This window comes from Gymnoscopelus microlampas (genome assembly GCF_963454915.1).
Source record: "Gymnoscopelus microlampas genome assembly, chromosome: 16".
Lineage (NCBI taxonomy): Eukaryota > Metazoa > Chordata > Actinopteri > Myctophiformes > Myctophidae > Gymnoscopelus > Gymnoscopelus microlampas.
In genome coordinates, this window is record NC_139953.1 from 983,732 (window position 1) to 1,007,424 (window position 23,693).

Below are 23,693 nucleotides of genomic sequence, written 5' to 3' on the forward strand. Positions count from 1 at the left end.
GAGGCTGCGCCAATTACATTGTGTCGTCACTCCTGAGATCGCTTGCGTTTCATTTTGAGAGGATTGTTCCCCCCAAAAATCATGTTTTTGCATCGAACGGTTACATTTTGCGCATTTGTGGCGCCCCCTATGTTATAGCGCCCCCTGTTATAGCGCCACCATGTGGCCGACTGGTGTGATTATTTTCTTAATAATTTTGCAAAAAACTATTAACCTCCCCTCCAAGTCTTGTAACTGTAGCCCTTACGGTTTCCGAGAAAAAAATACTTGAATGGGAGTTTTTTCAATTCCCATTAAAGTGGATGGGGAAATTTAATGCAGAAATAAATCAATATCAAAAAATCTATCCTGACGCAAATGGGCGTGGCCTATATGGGGAGATGCGTAGTGACCCAAGGAATCCAGGTGAAAAGAAATTTTGATTTTAGGACCTACGGTTCAAGAGTTACGGGCCAAAACGTAAAGGGGGCTGTTATAGCGCCACCATGAGGCCGAATGGTGTGATATTTTGTTAATTAATTTCGGACAATATTATGAATTATCCCTCCAAATCTGATAACTCTAGCTGTTAAGGTTTCTGAGAAAAAAATACTTCAACTTGAGTTTTGTCACTTTTCCATGAAAGTGGATGGGGACATTTAATGGCACTAATAAATTAATATCAATTAAAGTATTCAACCAATCTCTTAGCAAAATACAAGCGCACGATTCCCGTTCAAGACGGTCATTTTGATATATGGCACAACATTAGGGTATAAAAACTGTGGGAGGAGATGCGGTTCGAAAATTGTTAATCTATAAATAAAGTGTATAGAGTACTATAGTCTGGTTGCCCTGTTGGGCAACCACACTAATAAAGAAAGAAAGCTATAGAGTACTATAGTCTGGTTGCCCTGTTGGGCAACCACACTAATTAAGGCGCTGTTCCATTTAGTGTGGTATAGTGGTTGTCTTATTTTCAAGGATGCCCATAACTCTGAGAGTGTACACTCTGTGTAACTGTGTAACTCTGAGAGTGTACAAATGGAACAAATGGAATTTGTACACTCTCAGAGTTACACACCCACCATAAGGGGCCATTTGGGAACCAAAATGGAGTGTTTCTAGTGAGCCAACATGCACAATATCAGCACCCTGACCAGAATGGAACAGAGCCTTCATTAGTATCATTGGTAACACCTGTGAAGGAAGTAAGAAGCGGCCCAATTTCTTTCCAATATGACTCCTGTGCATAGAGCCTATTACATCCAATCCAACAGTTTAAGTTGGTTGATTCAGTATTCAGATATTCAGATATTCAGATTTTCAGATTTTCAGATATTCAGATATTCAGTCGATCAGACACAACCCCTCCTGTATAAGCCTATTCAACTTCAAACTTCATGTTGTTAGCCTCACTGAAAACACACGTCCCTGCTTCTGGTGACTGATATTGTCCTTGTGAAAGCAGAAGCAGAGACGTGTGTTTTCAATGAGTCTAACATTCATTAGAAGGACAATATCGGTCAGCAGAAGCAGGGACGTGTGTTTTCAATGAGACTAACATTCATTAAAAGGACAATATCAGTCTCCAGAAGCAGGGACGTGTGTTTTCAACAGGTCTAACATTGTTAACGTGGGGTCTGAGTTCCATGGGTTTTTATAGGAGGGGTGAATGCATTCTGGCAATTTCTGGGCAGACCTTGTCCTCGCCATCTGTGTGAACTGCTGGCTGGCAGAGGCCAGCGTGCACGTGAGTGGAACAGTGCACGTGACGTTGTGATCACAACCCATAGTGGCGAGAGCAGGGGTGGAAGAAGTACTCAGATTTTTACTTGAGTAAATGTAGTAATATGTTGCCTCTTATCTCGATATGTTTTTTCGTGAATGAATTCCCTACTTGACCATACTACAGCGTCACACAAAAGCATCAAAAGTAGCAGATCTGCAAGCTATTGAGCTTGTAGATCTGCTACTTTTGCCGTTTTTTTATTTGAATCCTGAAAAGTAACAGTTTTGGACATAATGAGGTTTCCACCCGACAGAGACGAAATACCACGATGTAGAAATATTCAAATAAAAGGCCTGTATTCAAGCAACAATTTGCTTGAGTAAAAGTACAAAGGTATTGGCATGAAAATATAGTTACGGTACCAAAGTAAAAGTATTTTCTTTTCTTTTTTTCCTTTCTTTTTTTTGTCATGTTTTTGTTGAAATAGCCAATCTACAAGTTCACAACGCATCGCATTGTGACGTTGTGAGCTTGCACATTTGTTATTTTCAAAGTTTAAAGTAAGGTGTAAATTGCTAAAGGGATAGTTCAACCCCAAAATGACTTTTTTCCTAATTATTAGTCACCCCATGGAGACTTCAATTCATATATTTATTTTTTTTGTCGCATTCCTAAGCCAATAATTTGATGACCGGCAGCGGTTCCGATAGGAGACACAAAGAGTCTCCTTTGTGTCTCCTACCGGAACCGCTGCCTAACGGATACCTAAGCATGGGGTGACTAATCGCTAGAAAAATATGTTTTCTTTTGGGTGAACTATCCCTTTAAAGGAGTAGTTCACCCAAAAAATTACTTATCTCCTATCAATTACACACCCCATGAAGCATTGAATTCATGGAGATGTTTTTATTTTTGTCGCATTCCAATAATTTGATGACTGGCGACTCAAAGGAGACTCTTTGTGTCTCCTAACGGATACCTAAGCATCTTTATTATTCATCATCATCAAATTATTGGCTTAGAATGCGACAAAAACTGAATTCAATGCTTCATGGGGTGTGTAATTGAAAATAGGGTGAACTACTCCTTTAATGTATGTTTTGTAATAACAATCAAAATCTACTAAGTAACTTCAAATTGTACAATATTTTCCTCTGAGATGTAATGGAGTGAAAGTATAAAGTATTGAAACAGGACATTCTCAAAGTTGATTAGGCTAGTTAAGTAAAGTACTTCAAAGTTGGACTTAAGTACAGCATTTGAGTAAATGTACTTAGTAAATGTACTTACCTTCCACCACCACGAGTGCAGTAAAGCAGTGGTGGAAAGTAACTAAGTATATTTACTTAAGTACAATTTTGAGGTATTTGTACTTTACTTGAGTATTTTCAATTTCCAATACTTTTACTTCTACTCCACTACTTCTCAGAGGCACGTACTTGTACTTTTACTCCACTACATTTATTTGAAAACTTTAGTTACTAGTTACTTTTCAGATATAAATGATTACATTATAAAACATACATTAACCACTTTAGCCCTATTTTATACCTAGGCTATTTGAAAATAGCAGATCTACAAGCTCACAACGCGTCGCATCGTGACGCGTTGTGAGCTTGTAGATCGGCTATTTTCAAATATTTAGTACTTTTACTTTTGATACTTTAAGTACAGTTTGATGGCAATACTTTTGTACTTTTACTCAAGTAAATGTTGAATTCTGGACTTGTACTTGTAACAGAGTATTTTTATATTGCAGTATTGGTACTTTTACTTAAGTAAATAATTTGAGTACTTTTTCCACCACTGAGCACGTGAAGTGGTGATCGCAGCAGATTGAAGTGCTGCTGGCAGAGGTGTGCGTGTGTGCGTGCACACACATAGTGGAACAGTGCACGTGAAGTGGTGATCACAGCAGATTCCCAGCAGTAACGTATCTCCCCTGTTATGGGAAGCTCATCATATCACAGTCATCAGAATGTATACAGCAGCTCTGTGTGGATGGAGAGCAGACTGCTACACTGCTGCATCTACCCTGCACACTGAAGGTAGGTCCATCACACTTTGACCCATTTCAACCGGGAACTCATCTGCGTGTAACCACTTGGAACCATTATTTTATACTTTGGCTATTCAAAAATAGCAGATCTACAAGCTACGAGCTTGTAGATCTGCTATTTTTGAAAAAACGTGAACATTTGGTGCAAATCTATAATATGTTTTAGAAAACATTTTTAAATCTTTGCTTCTGGAGGATTTGAGGATTTGAGTAAAAAAATGAAAATATACGTTCAAAAGATTTGCACACATTTTCACGAAAAAGAAAAAAAAGCAGATCTACCAGTGCCGCGCTATGAGCTTGTATATCTGCTATTTTCGAATAGCCAACAAAATCCTAATCCTTAATCTAAAATGACACTGAATGCGTTTCCCGGATTGAATGGTTTAAAAGCCTTTAAGACCGGGAACGCATCTGTCCCAGTGAGCCATAGTCGGCTAGTAGAGCTCCGTCTAAAACCGGGTTTTAACTGGTCTAAAAGTGAAAGTTTTTACATTTTTTTATTAAATCTTTTGATTAATAGCTGTTTTTTAAGCGTTTTTAATGGCTTAAAAAAAATGACGGTCTATATACTGTATAGACGCTTAAAAAACAGCTATTCAACGTGTAGGCTAAGAATAGACGTAGAAAAACGTTCACTTTTAGACGTCTAATAGCACAAACAATTCTCAGTGGGGTCTTTGGCTAATCAAACATAGCAGCTCTACAAACTCACTCACTCGGTGCCGTGCTATGAGCTTGTAGATTTGCTTTTTTGGAAAAATCGAGAAAATTTGAATATATTAGTATTAAAAGTATGATATACTTTGAATATATTTTTAAGCAAACATTTTTAACTCAAATCTTTGCTTCATGGGAGTCCCTGGAACTAAATATTTTGAGATGGGGTCCTCGGCCAAATGTATATATAATTTTGGGGGTCCTTGACATGAATAAGTTTGAGAACCACTGATCATCAAGTTTTTTCAAAAAACTTTTTTTTTTGGATTTGGAAGACATTTGGAGAATCCTCAGATTTGAGTTACAAATGTTTGCTTTAACCCACTAATACCTGGAACGCATACGTGTCACTTTAGATTTCTTGGGCTATTCAAAAATAGCAGATATACAAGCTCGAGTTTTGAGCTTGTAGATTTTGCTACTTTTGAATTTGAATCCTGGAAAGTAACCGTTTTGGACATATGAGGTTTCCATTCATTGTTAAAGCTCTATATTGTGATAGTAATCATTACTAGAGTGTTTGTTCAGTAACAGGGGTCTCTCTGTCTCTCCAGCTCTTTAATGAACAGAAAATCCAAGTTCAGGTGGGCTCAAATTTCATCCAATCAGGAGAGAGAACCCCACAAACATCATATCGTCGCTGTCGGGCCGAAATCTTGTATCTCCAAGTTTAAAAAAAATATATATATATATTTTCTTTTCGTAAATCAATGGCCTACTTCATCATACAAGAATATCACACAAAAGTAGTGAAAATAGAAGATCTCCAAGCACACAATGCCTCATGATGCGAGGCGTTGTGACCTTGTAGATCTGCTATTTTCACAGTAAACAGTAGCACCAACCGCGACAGATTGGATCCCAGATGCCCGGATTTTGATTGGCTGCCAATGCTCCTATCGTTCATAAGATCGAGCTGAAAGTGATCCAAACGATCGCCTACGACTGTAGTTGTCATTATAGTTGTGGTGTGGACGCTGCTGTCCAGTTAAAACTGTTTCTTTTTTTTTTTTAATGACATGTTTATAATTATCGTTATTGTGCTTGCTGCTTGGTGTGACTGTGAATGGCCCTTTAGCTTGTGTTCCAGTTCCAAATGTGTCTCCTTGTTTCCAATTTCCCTTGTTTATCCTGTGTTCTGTGTACCTCTTTCCTGATTGGACGAAATTTAAATCCTGACCTGAACATTTTGTTAGAGTTAGAGCTGGAGAGACAGGGAGATCCCTGTTACTGAATAAACATAGCAATGATTTCTATCAGAATATACATGTAGAGCTAGCTTAACACTTATTTTAACAAAAAAAAAAAAACGTTATGCTATGTCGCTATATGTTTTAACGTCAACACAATGTTAAAACACATCCAGCCTGAGTGTTATAAATATAAAAATGATGAACTTGAAATGTGAACTGCGATGTTGAAAAGCATAAGGGCCGTCCACAGCAAACACTAGAGCTATTAATATATTGTTTTAAAAATCATTTGAACTCAAGTGGTGGTGAATTACAATTATATTTATAAACGAGATAAAGTGCTTGGTGTGGAAGGTCCTTAAGAGTGTAAGACTCTGTATTTTGTAAATCCATAAACTCCACTGGACCATGCATTTTGAAAACATTACATCCATTTTGACTGTTACATATGTCTCATCATTAACAATTACACAAAATAATATTACACATCACAGCTTTTCACACAATAGAGCTTTAGCTCAAGGCATTTTACAATATTGTATACTATAATCAATGGTGGAAAGTAACAAGTACATTTGCTCAAGTACTGTACTTAGTACCATTGTGAGCTTGTAGATCTTCTATTTTCAACAGATTTACACATTTGGAAACTTGCAAAAAGGGACATTCTGCATAGTGAGTACTTTTACTTTTGGTACTCTTAAGTACATTTTGATGCCAATACTTTAGTACTTTTACTTAAGTAAATTTGGAATACCGGACTTTTACAGAGTATTTCTACATGGTGGTATTGATTCTTTTACTCAAGTAAAAATGTGAGTAGTTCTTCCACCACTGATAATAATGTAAATGACGTTGGTCTGGGTTCAGCTCAGGCCCGGCATATGTTGTGCCGTGCGACCCAGTTGGCGTGCATTCAGCCAGGTGTCATCTTACTAAGCATGTATCCACATAAACACTGACTGAGCCAAGCTGACCTGTTATAAATAGAGATGGAGGTAGCTTCCTCCCAGTTACTGAATGTGTTTATCTATCTGCTGTCTGTCCCACTTTATCTGACCCCCGACATTTTTGTTGTTGTTGCTTTATTCAATATTTAGATATTTTATATTCAGTTAATCAGACACTCCCATATACACCTATTCAACTCAGACCCCAGGTTACTATGTTAGACCTATGGAAATCACAGGTCCCTGCTTCTGGTGACTGATATTGTCCCTCTAATGAATGTTAACCTGTTAACAATCCTGTATAATTTGCAAAAAATGCCTACACACAGCATACCCAAAGTAAATTGATTGTTGTTCTTGAACAATTTGGAATAAAATATACTTGACCCCCTAATTATCATTATTTTTTCCCTCAATACCAAATCTAAAAAATAGCAGATCTTGTGAGTTTCCAGATTGGCTACGTTCGCCAAATATTCATCCATAGGTTTGCAAACTACCTGGAATTTGTCTCTGTCGGGTGGAAACCTCTTGAGACAACTTGTTGAATTGAATGTCCAAAACTGTGACTTTTCAGGATTCAAAATCAAAAATTGCAAAAGTAGCAGATCTCTAAGCTTGATGTTTCGAGCTTGTGGATCTGCTACTTTTGCGTGATGCTGTGGTATGGTCAAGCAGGGCGTTCATTTACAAAAAAACACAAAAAGTTAGAATATGGAGAGAATAATTCTGCCTGACGTCCAGAAAATTATAAAATCTCACTTCCCACAATCTTGCTTCCTTACTTCCTTCACAGGTGTTACCAATGATTCTAATGGGCTCTGTTCCATTTAGTGTAGCACAGTGGTTCTCAAACCTTTTTAGTTTATAACTCTCAGAGTTACATGAGGGTGAGTGGACCACACTTTGAGACCCGCTGGTGTATCGGAGTGTTTCCAGTGAGCCAACATGCACAATATCAGCACCCTGACTCTGTTTGACCAGAATGGAACAGAGCCTTCATTAGCATCGTTGGGAACACCTGTGAAGGAAGTAAGGAAGAGGCCCAATTTCTTGCCGATATGGCCACTGTGCCTAGAGCCTATTAGCGTTATAGCGTGTGTTTTTCTTCGTCCAGTGTCGGCGTCATGGACCCAGACGACTACAGCGCGTACAGCCATCTGTCTGATGGCGAGCTACTGCAGCTGGCCATAGAGCGAAGCCTCAACGACAAGCGCCACGCTACGCCCCCTGGCCCTGGACCGTCAGCCAATCAAACGCTCCACAGCAGCACGGAGAGGGATCCGAGCCCTGGACCCAGCAGACACGGCGGCTGCGGCGTCCCGTCGTCAACCAATCGAACGCTCGCGCAGCCACCAGCAAACCCTGCCCCTCTGCGCTCTGATGGCCACCACGCCCCCATCTCGACCTCCCCGCATCATCTCTTCAAGAAACTCAAAAAGTATAGGTACCCAGTTGATCGATCGATCAATCTTACATCGATCAATCGATCAATCGATCAATCAATCAATCGACCAATGTATGCCTTGAGTGACAAGTGTCAAACGACGCATCACACTACATTGTTAAGTTTTAAAGGAGTAGTTCACCCAAAACATGACTTCTTTTCTATCAATTCCACACCCAATTTTTTTTTTGTCGCATTCCTAGTAGTATAGCGCTTTGGCACTAAAAATCATGCACTTTTTGTAAGAATGCTGAAACTTTCAGCATAGTAAATGCCATAACATAAATTTTCAGACGGGGAGGGAAGTCAGATCTGAGAGGTCAAATCTATTTAGTTGGAAATGATCATTTAAACTTTCAAAGCTCACAACATGTCGCGATGCGGCTTGTAGATCTGCTATTTTCAAAACATTTTCATACATTTTAGACATGATAACTTTTGTGAAACAGGACATTCTGCATTACTTTTGGTACTTTAAGTATATTTTGATGGCAGTGCTTTTAATCAAGTACATTTTGATTTGAGTATTTCTGCATTGCAGTATTGATACTTTTACTTAAGTAAAACATTTGAGTACTTTTTCCACCACTGCTATACACTAATACGTAGATACTTGTCTTGGACGGGCACAGTAACTTATCATAGTGTGTGTGTGTGTGTGTGTGTGTGTGTGTGTGTGTGTGTGGGTCCGTGCGTGCGTGCGCGCGCGCGTGCGTGCGTCAGAGAGCTCAGCTACCTGCAGAGCGTGATCAGAAGTGGCGACACCGAGGCATTGACGTGCCTAGTGAAGAGGAGCTGCAGCACTCTGACTGAACCCAACGATGAGGGCTGGATCTCTCTGCATGAGGCTGCCTGCTGTGGAGCACTGCACTGTCTGACCATACTCACTACAGGTAGAAACACTGTCTGACCATACTCACTACAGGTAGAAACACTGTCTGACCATACTCACTACAGGTAGAAACACTGTCTGACCATACTCACTACAGGTAGAAACACTGTCTGACCATACTCACTACTGGTAGAAACACTGTCTGACCATACTCACTACTGGTAGAAACACTGTCTGACCATACTCACTACAGGTAGAAACACTGTCTGACCATACTCACTACAGGTAGAAACACTGTCTGACCATACTCACTACAGGTAGAAACACTGTCTGACCATACTCACTACTGGTAGAAACACTGTCTGACCATACTCACTACAGGTAGAAACACTGTCTGACCATACTCACTACAGGTAGAAACACTGATGCTTTTTCATTGATTGATGTCTTTATTGATCATGAAATACATTTGTATTTATTATTATTATTACAACATACATTAGCCACTTCAGCCCTATATACATTTCTGCCATTTGAAAATAGCCACGACGCATTGTGAGCTTGTAGATCTGCTATTTTCTATAGATGTTCATACATTTGAAAACATTCTGCATAATGAGTACTTTTAATTTTGGTACTTTAAGTACATTTTTTATACTTTTGTACTTTTACTCAAGTACATTTTGAATTCCAGACCTTTACTTGTAGTTTTTCCATATTGCATTATTGATACTTTTACTTATGTAAAAATGTGTGTACTTTTTCCACCACTGGCTGCTAGCTTACCCCAGCCTGGTCAACAAACACGCCAGACAGGGCCAGACGCCTCTGGCTTTGGCCGCTGCCTATGAGCGAGTGGCGTGTGTGGAGTTACTGCTGGAGTGTGGAGCCGACCCCAACATCACCAACACAGACCGAGAGACACCCCTGTTCACAGGTAGGCAAGGCAAGGCAAGGCCATTTCATTTGAATAGAAACATTTCAACAACAAGGCAATTCAATGTGCTGTACACGGAACATCAAGCAAAGGAGAAACACATTTATAACTAGAAAAAGTGCTCCTCGGAGCACAGGTCTCCGCCAGGTCAGGTAGGTTATTGTGGCCTCCTGGTGGCGCTATAACAAGCCAATCTTACAAGGGTGGCATTTGTTCCGCAACTTAGTGTGAAAATGCGTGCAAGGTTTGACCGCAATCGGGGGCTGCTTTGCGGGGGGGGGGGCATGATTTGCGGCATTTTGTTCAAAACAAGCCACTACTGCAAACTTTAGATGTGATTCTTAGCCAATCAGGATGGAATATAAAAATCAAACAGATTCACCTTGATCACATGACTATAGAGATTATGTGTACCAATTTGCGTGAATTTTGGATAAAATCGGAAGGAGTAATATAAAGAAATGTGTTTTACATAAGTCGGCCTCCTGGTGGCGCTATAAAAGGCAAATGTGAAAAATGCAGTGCAAAGGTTTTTCCTTGACCTCTAGGGAGTGCGCATACAGAGTTTTACACAGATTGGTGCAGTTATAGGTAAAAACATGAATCTGCCTGTTATAGCGCTACCATGAGGCTGATTTGAAAATGTTCAAGTGGCATTTCTCCCTCTGCATAGTGGGAATGTGCGTACACAATTTCACGGAAATTGCATGCTGTGTTCACGATTTGAGGCATTTTGTTCAAAATGGAGCATTCTTTGGACTTTGGAAGACATTTTAGCCAATCAGGATGGAATATGAAAAATCTGAAAGACCTGTTTCGTTTAATGACTATAGAGTAAATACTGTGTACCGATTTGCGTGATGTTTGGACAAAATCTGTAGGAGTACTGTCAAAAAATGTGTTTTGCATTTTGCATTGCAAAAGCGGCCTCCTGGTGGCGCTATAACAGGCCCATGTGAACATTTTGGGGGAGAGGTTCTGAATTGGCATCCAGGGAGTGTGTGTGCACAGTTTCACTGCGATCAAGCCAACGGTGCGGGAGATTAGCTGTTCACAGACGGGCACACACATGGACGGACACACATGGACGGACGCACGCACGCACGGACGCACGCACGCACGCACGCACGCACGCACGCACGCACGCACGCACGCACGCACGCACGCACGCACGGACGGACGGACAGGGTGCAATACATACTCTCGCCATGCCTTTCGGCCTGGCGGAGACAATGATAACACTATAGGACTGACACGCACCTGTTACTGACACATATAATAATGATATAATTAGACTGACTGACTGATTGATTCAATGGTAATTTAACAGATTTAACAGATTAACTAAATCTAAAATTCTCACTCAGTCTCACTGACAACGGTTCCGGAGGAGACACAAAGGAGACTCTTTGTGTCTCCTACCGGAACCGCTGACAGTCATCCATAGAAAAAAAAGTCATTTTGGGGGTGAACTATCCCTTTAACCCTGTGCATGCTGCCGTGTTTCAGCGTGTGAGAGTCCTAACATCCGTGTTGTGGAGCTGCTGATCAGGGCGGGAGCGTCGGTGAACAAGGGCTGCGTCCAGGGCAACACTCCGCTCCACGAGGCGGCGCGGCTCGATTCCCTGGACATCTGCAGCAAGCTGCTGGAGGCCGGAGCCCACCTGCACGCCGCCAATGTCTACGGGATCCAACCGCTGTTCACCGCCGCGCAGCACGGATACGCCAGAGTCGTCCGTTTCCTCGTGGAAAACGGTTTGTTGTGCACATTTTTTTTTAAACCGCAAAAAAAAGGGTATTTATTAAATAAAGTACATAAAATAATGAAATATTCAAATATGTTTTGACACAGAATCAAATGTTTTATGGTCATGATTCACCAGGAGCCTGGATGGCTTGGTTCCAGGCTTAAAATAATGAATATAAATATCTTTGGAAATTTCTATGGGAAAATAATAAATTCTGACCAAATTCTGAGGTGGAGTCTGAAGAGGTGAGTGCTAGGGGGTGAGGGGGAGTCTGAAGAGGTGATGCTAGGGGGTGAGGTGGAGTCTGAAGAGGTGAGTGCTAGGGGGTGAGGTGGAGTCTGAAGAGGTGAGTGCGAGGGGGTGACGTGGAGTCTGAAGAGGTGAGTGCTAGGGGGTGAGGGGGAGTCTGAAGAGGTGAGTGCAAGGGGGTGAGGTGGAGTCTGAAGAGGTGAGTACTAGGGGGTGAGGTGGAGTCTGAAGAGGTGAGTGCTAGGGGGTGAGGTAGAGTCTGAAGAGGTGATGCTAGGGGGTGAGGTAGAGTCTGAAGAGGTGAGTGCGAGGGGGTGACGTGGAGTCTGAAGAGGTGAGTGCTAGGGGGTGAGGGGGAGTCTGAAGAGGTGAGTCTTAAGATTACGGCGGGAGAGTCCCAAACTCTCCACAATATGCATACAAATATGCCCATATATGGAGATCAGTCCTTGTCCCTTTTATGCTCATATATGGAGATCTCTGTATCTGTCAGCCCTTGTCCCTGTTTTCACGGTTCACTGTGTTCTATTGTGTGTTCAGGTGCTGATATTAACGGTGCTGCATCTGACGGTGCAACGCCGCTCTATGAAGCATGTAAGAATGGTCATGTGTCCACCGTGGAGCTGCTCCTGTCTCTCAAAGCAGACGTCAATAGATCCACCAAGTCTGGTCTTCTGCCCATCCATGTGGCTGTGCAGAAAGCTCACACACGGTCAGAACACTATGAAAACAAGCCTAAAAGAAGCGACTATAGGCCACACGAGCACTTCAAACCGATATATGTCGGCTATTAAACGATGTGCATATTTATATATGTTGGCTATTAGAAAATAGCCGATCTACAAGCTCACAACCACAACCCGCAACTATTATTATTTACAAGCAACTTTACAGAAAAATAATAAGCAGACCTGGCAACACTGGCAGCGATGGAGAGAACGCACGAAGATTGCATTGGGGATAATGGGTTGCGCAGTCTTCTCTTAAAGGCAATGGCATCTGGCACGGTGATTGGTTTTATCATTGTAACGCCCAAACCACACCTATGCATAATGTAACGGGTAGTGCAGGTGTTTTGGCGATAAGGCAGGTGTCCCAAAATAGCAACTTTGGCATGGGAACGCCCCTTGCGCCATCCTAAATCCTCAAATAGTGGATTTAGCCAGTCTGGACTAAAATAGAGCTAGTGTTTGACTGTACTCGTGCTGTTTTGCATTTTTGTCTAATAACATATTCAATCAATCAATATTCAATAACAAAAAACTGTTAAATAGGCCGTAAATGGTTAATTAATAATGCATTTTTGTTAGCTTGGGTCCCGGGCATACACCAAATATCTCTTTTAGGTCTTGAACTAAAAAGTGTGGGAAACACTGATACTGTATATAGCATCAAGCATTTCTGTGTTAAGTTGACCCAGAACCATTGAGATGTCTCTGGAGTCTGGACCAGCCAACTTGAGCTAATTAGATCATGACTTCCCAGAACTGAATAAATACCAGCCAGAAAAACTAAACTTTGCTGAAAGAGATGTTTGACTTTAAAAAAATGGGGTACTTTTATCGTCTACTCAGGCTTTTGGGAGCACCCCGGACAGTTTTTAAGTTGCTTGATTCAGTATTTAGATATTTGATATTAATTTTACCTGACACGCCCCCTTCCTATACAAACCCATTGTAACTTCAAACTCCATATTAACCATGTTAGATTCATCCGAAACACCCGTCCTTGGTTCTGGTGACTGATATTGTCCTTATACGTGAGGAGAAAACTTTTTCCATTTAATATTTTTTTCTGGAAAATGAAAAAATATATAAATAAAATACAACAATAAAATAAAATAAATGAAAAAGTAATAAAAAAAACACAGTCTCCTCACTAATTAGGAGGGCAGGATGAGGCACCAGAACCAAGGACGGGTGTTTTTGATGAATCTATCATGTTAAAAATGTAGTTTGGGTTTCAATAGACCCCTTAACAGACGACGTCATACTGGCTGCGTGCAGCCAGTATGCGCGCAACGAAACCCATTATATCAGGTCTCGTTAGGACGCGTCTCACTAGCCAACACACACAAGAGGGGGTTGGGGTGTGCTGAAACCAGTGCACCCCGAAACAGGTTGGGAATTGATTGCGTGAAACAATCACCTGTGCGTCCAGGCTCAATGTTAGTAAACAAATAATTGGTCTATAGGAAGGGGCCTGTTTGGTAAAATGAATATCCAATATCAAAATACTGAATCAAGCAACTTAAAAACTGTCTGGGGGGCTCACAAAAGCCTGAGTAGATGTGAAATATACCTTTAAATCTTATAACTAAGATATCCGCTTTTTTGTCATTTTCACATTTAGCTACTGTGTCTTAAAAACAATAAATAGCACAAGGATCCAGTGGATCCAGTGGTGTAAAGTAACTAAGTACATTTACTCAAGTAATGTACTTAACTTATTTTTACTTTACTAGAGTATTTCCAATTTTCAGTACTTTTACCTATACTCCACTACATCTCAGAGGAAAATATTGTACTTTTACTCCACTACAATTATTTGAAAATTTGAGTTACTAGTTACTTTGTAGATTTGGATTATTATTACAAAACATGCATAACCACTTCAGCCCTATGCATACTTAGGCTATTTGAAAATAGCCGATCTACAAGCTCACAACACGTCGCAAAGCGACGCGTTCTGAGCTTGTAGATCAGCTATTTTCAAAGCATTTTTATACATTTGTAAACTTGTGAAATGGGACATTCTGTAAAATGAGAACTTTTACATTCAGTACTTAATTATATTTTAATGCGAATACTTTTGTACTTTTACTCCAGTAGATTTTGATTACCAGACTTTTATTTGTAACAGACACCACAAAGGGTACATCCCATAGACTGTAAAAAAGAATGGACAAAGCCACTCCCCTGCTTTCTACAGAACGAAAATGAAGCCGATAGTTCAGGAACATGCATTCCTCCATCGTTAATATATACAGTTGGCCACGCCGGAACTCAAACGCTATTGGTTGAGACCAGACACGTGACCAGCGAACCGGAAAACACCCCCAAAAATGCTATTGGTTGGGTAGCTTGTCAATCAAGAGCGGGGGCGGGGAATGAATGCTATTGGCTGTGTAGGTTGTCAATCAAATCATCCCGCCCCTCCTGGAGCATAGCCTACTTTATCGTCAATTTTAGAATAAATGGGACCATAATTTAGCAAAACGCATATCATGATGATTGAAAGGAGACTTTAAACTAGCGACTGGAAGCATATAGAATTTATGACAATTTTTATTACGGTAAGAAAATCTAGTCTAAAGTTTGTCAAAAACCCATTCACTTTGCACTAAAATAAATTCTTTCTGACACTTCAGGTCGGCGCAGGGTAAAACAGCGCCACTCTGGCCATTCATAAGCTTCCGTGTTGGCCTCATCGTAAATATCCAAGCCTTGCCCCTTGGTACATCCACACATGAGCGTACGCTAACGTGCAACGCTACGCTACGTGACGCTAGCCCCGTCCACTCTCATGTTAAGTTAAAAACCGGAAGTTCCGGTCCGGTTTTTCCTATAACATGGGAGTGGACGGGACTTTCGACTTCCGGGCGTACAATTGCACGCTAGCGTGTGCTCATGTGTGGATGTACCCACACATGTATATCTGATATTTGGCACTCTGGTGACAGCAAAACAACCTCGCCCTCAACGTTACCAAGACCAAAGCGCTGATCGTGGACTCCAGGAGGCCAATACCTCCAAAAAGTTAGCGACACCCACAGCCACAATACTAGAGGGAGCGTAAACAACGATCTGGTACCACCCACCCATAAAACAAACATAAATTGAAAACCGCCACCCAGGTGTGGAATAGTCTGACCCCATGCCTCAAAAAATGCTGATCGCTGGGCTCATTTAAAACAGCCCTGAAAATTCACCTTTCAGGAGACGAAAAGGGGAGGTAGTACCACTTCTACCTCAAACAGACGACCCCCCCCCCCCTGCCTTTAACTCTCATCTCTCAAAAAAAAAAACACTATACTGTATGTACAGAGTCAGAAAAAACTATGGGGGTGGGGGGGCACACTATATGACTGTACATATGTTTTTTTTCAGTATTTTGTGATGATATTGAACTGTTTGGTGCTACTATATACAGTTTGTTACGAATTGAATACCAAGGACCTCAATGGAAACAAGACTGCAAGGACTTTTTTGGACGAACCTTTTAGACAAAGCGTTTTTAACTGTACTTGTGCTGTTTTTACATTTCTGCCTAATAAAATATTCGATCAATGAATCAAAAGGAAAGAGCAAGCCCTTATATTCATGGATGGTGTCGCAGCGGAAAGGGTTGGTGAGTTTAAGCTCTTCAGTCGTTAAGGACCTCAAGTGGGGAACACACCAATAATGTGAGGCACAAGGCTCAGCAGCGAATATACTGGATCCGCCATCTGAAGACGTTCTGAGCGGGCCCATGCATCCTCAGGTCGTTCTACAACAGCTCCATCGAAAGCATCCTCCGCCAACGAATGGAAAGCCCTACAGAGGGTGATCGGTGCGATCGGTGATGCAAGCTCCTTCCAGGAATAACTCCCCATAGGAGAAGCGGTGCCGTAGTCATTGCTCATCGTATCATAGAGGACACTCACCACCAGAGCCACAATCTGTATACTGTATGCCGCTACCACAGACTACTTTCCGACATGGATAACTACTATACAGGCCTTTATATTACTATAAAAGCCTGTGTGCCCCATCTGTCACTGTACTAGTGTTGCACCTGCACCTCATGTCTAACCCCAAGTATATACCGGCTACTATTTAATTATGTTTTGTTTTTTTGTCTTTTTGACCTGTTTCTACCCTGTGCTTTTCTCCAGGTTCTATCCACCCTCCCTTTTATGAAAACTATAACATGATCAAGCTTTCACAAAAACACAATTTCACCTGTAAAACTGTGATGTGACAATAAAGTTTATTCTGAATCTGATTCTGATTCTACAGGAGAGAAATCACACTTTCTGTTTTCCTGTGGTTTTCACGTCTGCTTTTCTTTCCTTCAGCGTCGTGTCCCTGCTGATCCCCGTCACTAGCCGGAGGACAATCACGAGTAGCGGCATCAGCCCGCTGCACATCGCCGCAGACCTCAACTGCGATGACATCATAGAACTTCTCCTGGAGGCGGGATTCGACCCCAACAGCCAGCTGTCTAAAAAGCGATGCATCTACGAGGACAAGCGTAGCACGGCGCTCTACTTCTCCGTCTACAACAGCAACTTGGAAGCCGCTGAGATCCTGCTGGAGGCTGGAGCCAACCCCAATCTGGACCTGTTCAACCCCCTGCTGGTTGCCGTCAGGAGAGGCTCTATGGAGATGGCGTCCCTCCTCCTGAAGTTCGGAGCTGACGTCAATGCCTCCATCTCCACCCAGCCCTCTGCTTTTCCCTCTGTGGTGCTCCTTAGCATGGACCACCTCCCCATGCTCAAACTGCTGATGGACCACGGCTGCAACGCTCGCTCCTGTTTCACCTGTGTTCACGACAGTGAGACTCATCCCACACAAACGCAGAGTGAAGAAGAGCAGAGGAACACGAATCATGCTGCTCCACAGAGACGTCTGCAGGTGAGACCGGTGTCATTTTTCTATTCTAGCTCACTCTTCAAATTATGGCAAAAATACAATGTTTTGATGTTGTTGCAATTGATAATCCACCAAACAAGGCTTTTAGCAGACGTTCTTATCCAGAGAGTCTTACAAGTAAGCAGAGCAAGCATTGACAACAAACAACACGGTAAATAGTCACGCAAGTAGAGTGAAAAGACAACAATGTAGTGCCTCAAAGAAACTAGGACACCAGGTAAACAATGAACCTATCATGTGTTCAAACAGCATGCTATATAAATATTATTCTTAACATTTGTCGTCAAGAAAAACAAATGTATGTAAAGACACATGAGAAGAAGTAACCAACATACATCTGCATAGTAAACTAAGATCTATTGAACAAATGTGACAAGAAGGGATTCCAAGGACAGATGAGTGCTAGAGGTTGAGGTGGAGTCTGAAGAGGTGTGTTTGTTCCACAGTTTGGGAACCAGGAGGGAGAAGAGTCTAGGATGTGTAGAGCGTTGTACCCTTTGTTTTAGGGAAGGCTCAAACTGCCTACCTGTGTTAGCTGATATAAGTGAGCTGGAAGGGTTTGATCATGTCCTGAAGATACGGGACGGGTGGCATGCTTTTGGTTGCAATACCAGCAACACCAGCGTTTTGTAATCGCGTTGGTGGGTGGGGAGAGAACGTCGTCTCCGTTGAAATTTCGTTTGTGTTGCCCCGTTCACCTCGTTTGCAAAACGTTACGCCAAGTTGCGTCTCTGCATCGATTTAATAGTAAAGTAAAGTAATCGCCCCACTCAAACACATATTTGATCTTTCAGTGGGAACGCGCCTTTAGGCTAACACTGTGTTCTCTATCCTGTCTATCCTGTCTAGTTCTGTGACGCTGTGTCCAAGCCGTCCATCAGTTCTTGGGGCCTCGTGGGGCCTCTCATTACTCTGCTGTTAAACTACGTCAGCCACGTCAGGCTGTGTTCCAGACTGATGGAACATCTGGTCTCTTCTCCACTCTGCGCCGAAATCAAGATCAAAGCAGGTACAATTCTTATCTCGTCTCCAATGAAACAGACAGTGTAGTCCAGTACCTGGCCTGTAGACCTGTTCGCAATTTGGTGTTAGGGGAATTTCTCACCTGAACTGAGTCAGTGGGTCCCTAGACATGAAAAATCACGGAGGTGCTTGTCCGCCAGAGTGGCACGAATGGCGCAATGGCCAAATCAAAAATGGCCGCCATCGACTATGATGAAAATACAACTTCTTTGTTTTTGAGTGTTTAAACACATGTAATACCTCCATTTTGACTAATTGTGGTGTGTGGAATTCATTTCTGATATTGTTATGACCATTTTGGGTGATTTTGACCTTGAAAGGTCATGGTCAAGGTCATTTTGTTATTCTGAAGACCTTGGCCATAACCTGGCCATTGTTACGAGTAAAGACAGGTGCAATAAGTCTTATCCAACTAATTCTGACATTTAGAATTCCTTTCTGGTATTGTTTTGACCATTAAGGATCATCTTGTCATTGAAATATCAATATCAATATCATTATTCAATAACTTGATTTAAAAAAAAAAAAATCTTTAAAACTTTTTTCTTTTTTTTCTCTTTTTTTTTAACAGAAGACATGAACATGAAAAATGTTCCAATTCTAAATATCCCCCTTTGACTTTTATTTGAATTGGGTGCTTTAATTAGAAAATAAGACATGAAACTAAAAGTGATATACAAATAAAATCATAAGACAAAATCAAATTTATTTTTTTGTATAATTTCTCTTACAGTGCAGCATATATGTGTGCATACAGGTGTGATGGGTTTTTACATGAAGGATTTTCCTGTTTTTCATGGCAGAATATAATGCACGGAACTCCAGCAGCACGGCAGCCACATCGCCGAGTGTCACACTTGCCTGCACACTTGCATACTGTGAGCAGACTCGGTGGTAAAGGCTTCAGACATTTGGATGGCAGGAGTGTACCAAAGTGCTCCTCCCATCCATGTTCCATTGCCTCTAGTCTTGCCTCAGGTTCCTTGGCCGTCACAAGCAGGTGGCAAGCCCTATGCACCAGAAAAGCACCTCGTTTTATGTGACCTCTGATCACACTACTTGTGGGAGGGAGAGCATCAATTCCAGCACTGGCACTGGTATAGCTTTCTACCCTGACGTCATCAAACGTCTCAGCAGTTGTACTTGACCTAGCCCCTGCCCAGACACGTACCAAGTACTTCTCTGCCAATGCTGTGTCTTGTTCTCTCAAGGTGTCTGCCTCTCCAAAGTTTGTTAAATATTGTACTGGGTCAGAAGTCATAGCTGCATGTTTGGTCCCCACCTTGCTCATGCAGTCTTCCCCAGTCAGGATATGATCACTGTCTTGGCAAGTGGTGCTCCAAGATGAGAGACTGCTTGATGCAGTGGAAGCATGCGCCGCTTCTCACCAGTGCCATGCTGCTGCCAGATCTCCTTCATCCCCAGTGCTTGGAAGTATGGGGTGTAGTACAGCAGTAATGCGAAGGTGTCTGTATCATTGGAGACTATGATAACTCTCTTGCTCTGTTTCACACGAACAGCCCAGTCCACATGCACCACCAATTTGGTATCAGCCTCCTCAATCCAGTTCAAGAGGTCTGGGATCTCTTCACCACCAGCTGCCTTTGCTGGGAGCACCTCATCTTCAGAGACAACAGAGCTGACAATGATGGTAGTATTGCCACAGGCTCGACTGCACACCATATCCCGAACTAGCAGCTGGAGATTACGCTTGTTCTCCTCAGATGCCCAGAACTTGTCAAGTTTCTGAGGGATAGGTGTGTCTCTGTTCATGCCAATGATGTCGATTCCTGTTCTTGAGTCTGTGCGCCGCATGCGCTCCCCTTCCTTTAGAGACATCTCAATGTAGGAATCAAGAATGAGATGGATGAACTCTGGCTCTTCGCAGAGGGATAATGTTGAGCCGATGATGGTGTTGATGACAGCACCGAAAGTAGGGAATCGTGCTAGTGGCATCTGCCGTATTTTCGACATGAAGTCTACCACAACATGAGTGGCAAGAGTAGACTTTGGACTCCATTGGGTGAGGTCAAGGTCAGGCTCAATTTCACTGACAAGTTTTGACTTGTTGACATGAGCTGGAAGGTCACCTTCAAACAGGGGAGATGCTGAGAGCACATCATGAGTAAGGACCTGCCGGATGTTCATGCCCCGCTCCTTAGCAATGTCCATACTCCTATGTGCCTCGGCCATGTCTTTGGATGAGACTAACTTCTGCTCCTTCAGAATGGTTGTTGGTGTCTTCTTCGGTTGCTCGTTGAACTGCGGTAGCTTCCGCTTTGGTATGGTTGTGCTCATTTTCTTGGTCTTCTCAACTAACCTCTCCTGTCTGTATGAGCTGTAGACACGCTCCCCATTTGTGAGACAGTTGAGCAAGCGGGGAGCGACCCCTCGGTCAACAGCTTGCTTTGTGAGCAGATTGTGCAGTGGCACAGGCACACTGACCATTATTGAGTATGGATTCTGACGCTCTAGCACAAAGTCCAGCAGCTTCGACACATTCCGGTTGAATGTTAGGCGCCGAGTGGTACTCAATGCATGCTGGAGATGGCATTCTGTGTGTTTCGTGGTGTGGTTGTTGGTGAGAAGGTTGAGGACATTGGTGATTGACCCAATCTCGTGGAACAAAAGCTCGAACTCTGCCACAGAATTCGCATTGTGTGTGGCTCCTACTACATAGTGACCTCCTGGACCCTTCGACACTCGCTGAATGGTCTGCTCGACCTTCATGTCACCTCCTACAGCGCAGAACCAGCCTGGTCGATCCTGAACAACCCACTGGCCTATAGAGAAGCGCCGGTAGAGCTCAGGATGTGTGAACTCTAGCACCTTGATTTGTTCAAGATACCATGAGCCATGACGCAGGTAGTTTATGCAGTCACATTCTGCAAAGATTGGCATGGAGTCCTCGACAGTAGCCGCATGTAGATCCCAGTTTCCTTCTCTTTTATTATGAAAGGAAATACCATAAAAGGCACAGTAAAGTACAAAATCGTAATTTAATTATTGAAACATGACATTGACATTGATATTTCAATGACAAGATGATCCTTAATGGTCAAAACAATATCAGAAATGAATTCTAAATGTCAGAATTAGTTGGATAAGACTCATTGCACCTGTTTTTACTCCTAACAATGGCCAAGTTATGGCCAAGGTCTTCAGAATAACAAAATGACCTTGACCATGACCTTCCAAGGTCAAAATCACCCAGAATGGTCATAACAATATCCACACACAACAATTAGTCAAAATGGAGGTATTACATTTGTATATACATTCAGAAACAAAAAAGTTGGATTTTCATCATAGTCGATGGCGGCCATTTTTGATTTGGCCATTGCGCCATTCGTGCCACTCTGGCGGACAAGCACCTCCGTGATTTTTCATGTCTAGGGACCCACTGACTCAGTTCAGGTGAGAAATTCCCCTAACACCAAATTGCGAACAGGTCTACAGGCCAGGTACAGGATCAGTGTAGGAGAGATAGACAGTAGGACGGCTGAGACAGAGACCCTGTAGGAGAGACAGACAGTAGGACGGCTGAGACAGAGACCCTGTAGGAGAGACAGACAGTAGGACAGCTGAGAGAGACAGACAGTGTAGGAGAGACAGACAGTAGGACAGCTGAGAGAGACAGACAGTGTAGGAGAGACAGACAGTAGGGCAGCTGAGAGAGACAGACGGTGTAGGAGAGACAGACAGTAGGACAGCTGAGAGAGACAGACAGTGGGACAGCTGAGAGAGAGACCCTGTAGGAGAGACAGACTGTTGAACAAGGCATGGCCACCGCTTCATCTCTCATCAGGCTGGTCTTGGACTTTTGCTTGCTGTGGATTATACCAGTGGAAGTGACCTTTTGTGGACTATGTGGTTGAACTTGACCCACACTGATACTCTGCACCTTAATGTCTATATCATGAACAGTATATACCAGATGCTATACTCATGCACCTTACGTTAAACCTCATGAACTGTAGTGATGGATATGCTGTATGTGTAAATATGTAGATACTTTCTGTTTTTTATTCTTTCTTTCTTTCTTTTCCCTTTTCCCCTTTTATATTTTTCTCTTTCTGGAAACAACTAAAACAATGGAGCACAAAAACTGATTTCACCCACTGTTTTACACCTGTAAACCTATGATGCCACAATACAAATGATTTGTGTGTGTGTTTACAGTGCCTCCTCATCCTCTCATGCAGCTGTGCAGACTGAGGATCAGACATCTGGTTGGTGTTGGCAGGTTAAAGCTCCTCAGGGATTTAGATCTTCCTTCCAGACTCATCAAGTTTCTCTGCTATGAAGAGGACTGCTGTTCACTGGACCTCAATTTATCCCTTGAGCAAGCAGGCAGCCTCTATTAGCTCAATCGTCAACATCTCAGCACTTGCGTAGGAAACCAGGTTCAGATCCGGGGTAGAAGAGGGAAGTTACATAGTGCAGCTTTTAAGTCTGCAGAGTTTAAGTGGTTCAACAAACCGCTGGTTTAAACCTAGCTCTGGTGCAGGAGTTCTCCTTTATGCAACTGTACATTATACCCATTGACCCGTTTGCACAGTGTCTACACTTTAGTAAATATAGACACTATACTTTTGCTACTCACCAAAATAAAGACAGTCTGAAGGCATGGAAAGCCTATTGGCCGCAGTGGGAAGTCTCTCAGACCCCCACTTTTTGTGTAAAATCTACTTTTTGCCCAGAAAATGTAATATATCCACCAGACGGATACACTTTTCTCCCACTCAATTACGCCACCTATCTGTTCAATGGGTTTTTCCAATGATCAGATCTGTAGGTGGGAACTGGGTCAATGGGGAAAATACCTGCAGTCGCATAGCATTGAGGAGAATTCCTAATGCTATGGACTAGAGGTAGTTTAAACTAGTGGTCACTTAAATTGTGGTCACAAAATTACCTTTTTTTCTATCGATTAGTCACCCCATGGAGACTTGAATTCATGGGTATTTTTTTGTATTTGTCGCATTCCTAAGCCAATAATGACCGGCAGCAGTTCCGGTAGGAGACACAAAGAGTCTCCTTTATGTCTCCCACCGGAACCGCTGCCTACCGGTCCACTGGTCATCAAATTATTGGCTTAGGAATGCGACAAAAAGAAAAACAAATCCATGAATTCAAGTAAATAAATGGCAAATTTATATAGCGCTTCTATCCGAAGCGCTTTACA

General features: G+C 42.3%; 1 protein-coding gene across 3 annotated transcripts in view; it reads left to right on the top strand.

The window, feature by feature from the left end:
- Nucleotides 1-23,318, top strand: part of LOC311063869 (ankyrin repeat and SOCS box protein 2-like) — a 29,681-nt gene extending 6,363 nt beyond the window's left edge. Inside the window, exons 1-9 of one of the 3 annotated variants that reach the window (XM_084083483.1) lie at nucleotides 7,582-7,665; nucleotides 7,751-8,080; nucleotides 8,804-8,973; nucleotides 9,694-9,849; nucleotides 11,359-11,604; nucleotides 12,387-12,558; nucleotides 16,906-17,464; nucleotides 18,332-18,491; nucleotides 22,688-23,318. In XM_084083483.1, the coding sequence (XP_083939609.1) occupies nucleotides 7,761-8,080; nucleotides 8,804-8,973; nucleotides 9,694-9,849; nucleotides 11,359-11,604; nucleotides 12,387-12,558; nucleotides 16,906-17,464; nucleotides 18,332-18,491; nucleotides 22,688-22,872 (1,968 nt within the window). In that variant the 5' untranslated portion in view covers nucleotides 7,582-7,665; nucleotides 7,751-7,760 and the 3' untranslated portion in view covers nucleotides 22,873-23,318. Of the gene's footprint in view, nucleotides 1-7,581; nucleotides 7,666-7,750; nucleotides 8,081-8,803; nucleotides 8,974-9,693; nucleotides 9,850-11,358; nucleotides 11,605-12,386; nucleotides 12,559-16,905; nucleotides 17,465-18,331; nucleotides 18,492-22,687 lie in introns of those variants that run through there. The other 2 variants (XM_084083485.1, XM_084083484.1) reach the window with 2 other exon arrangements.
- The last annotated feature ends 375 nt before the right edge of the window (nucleotides 23,319-23,693 follow it).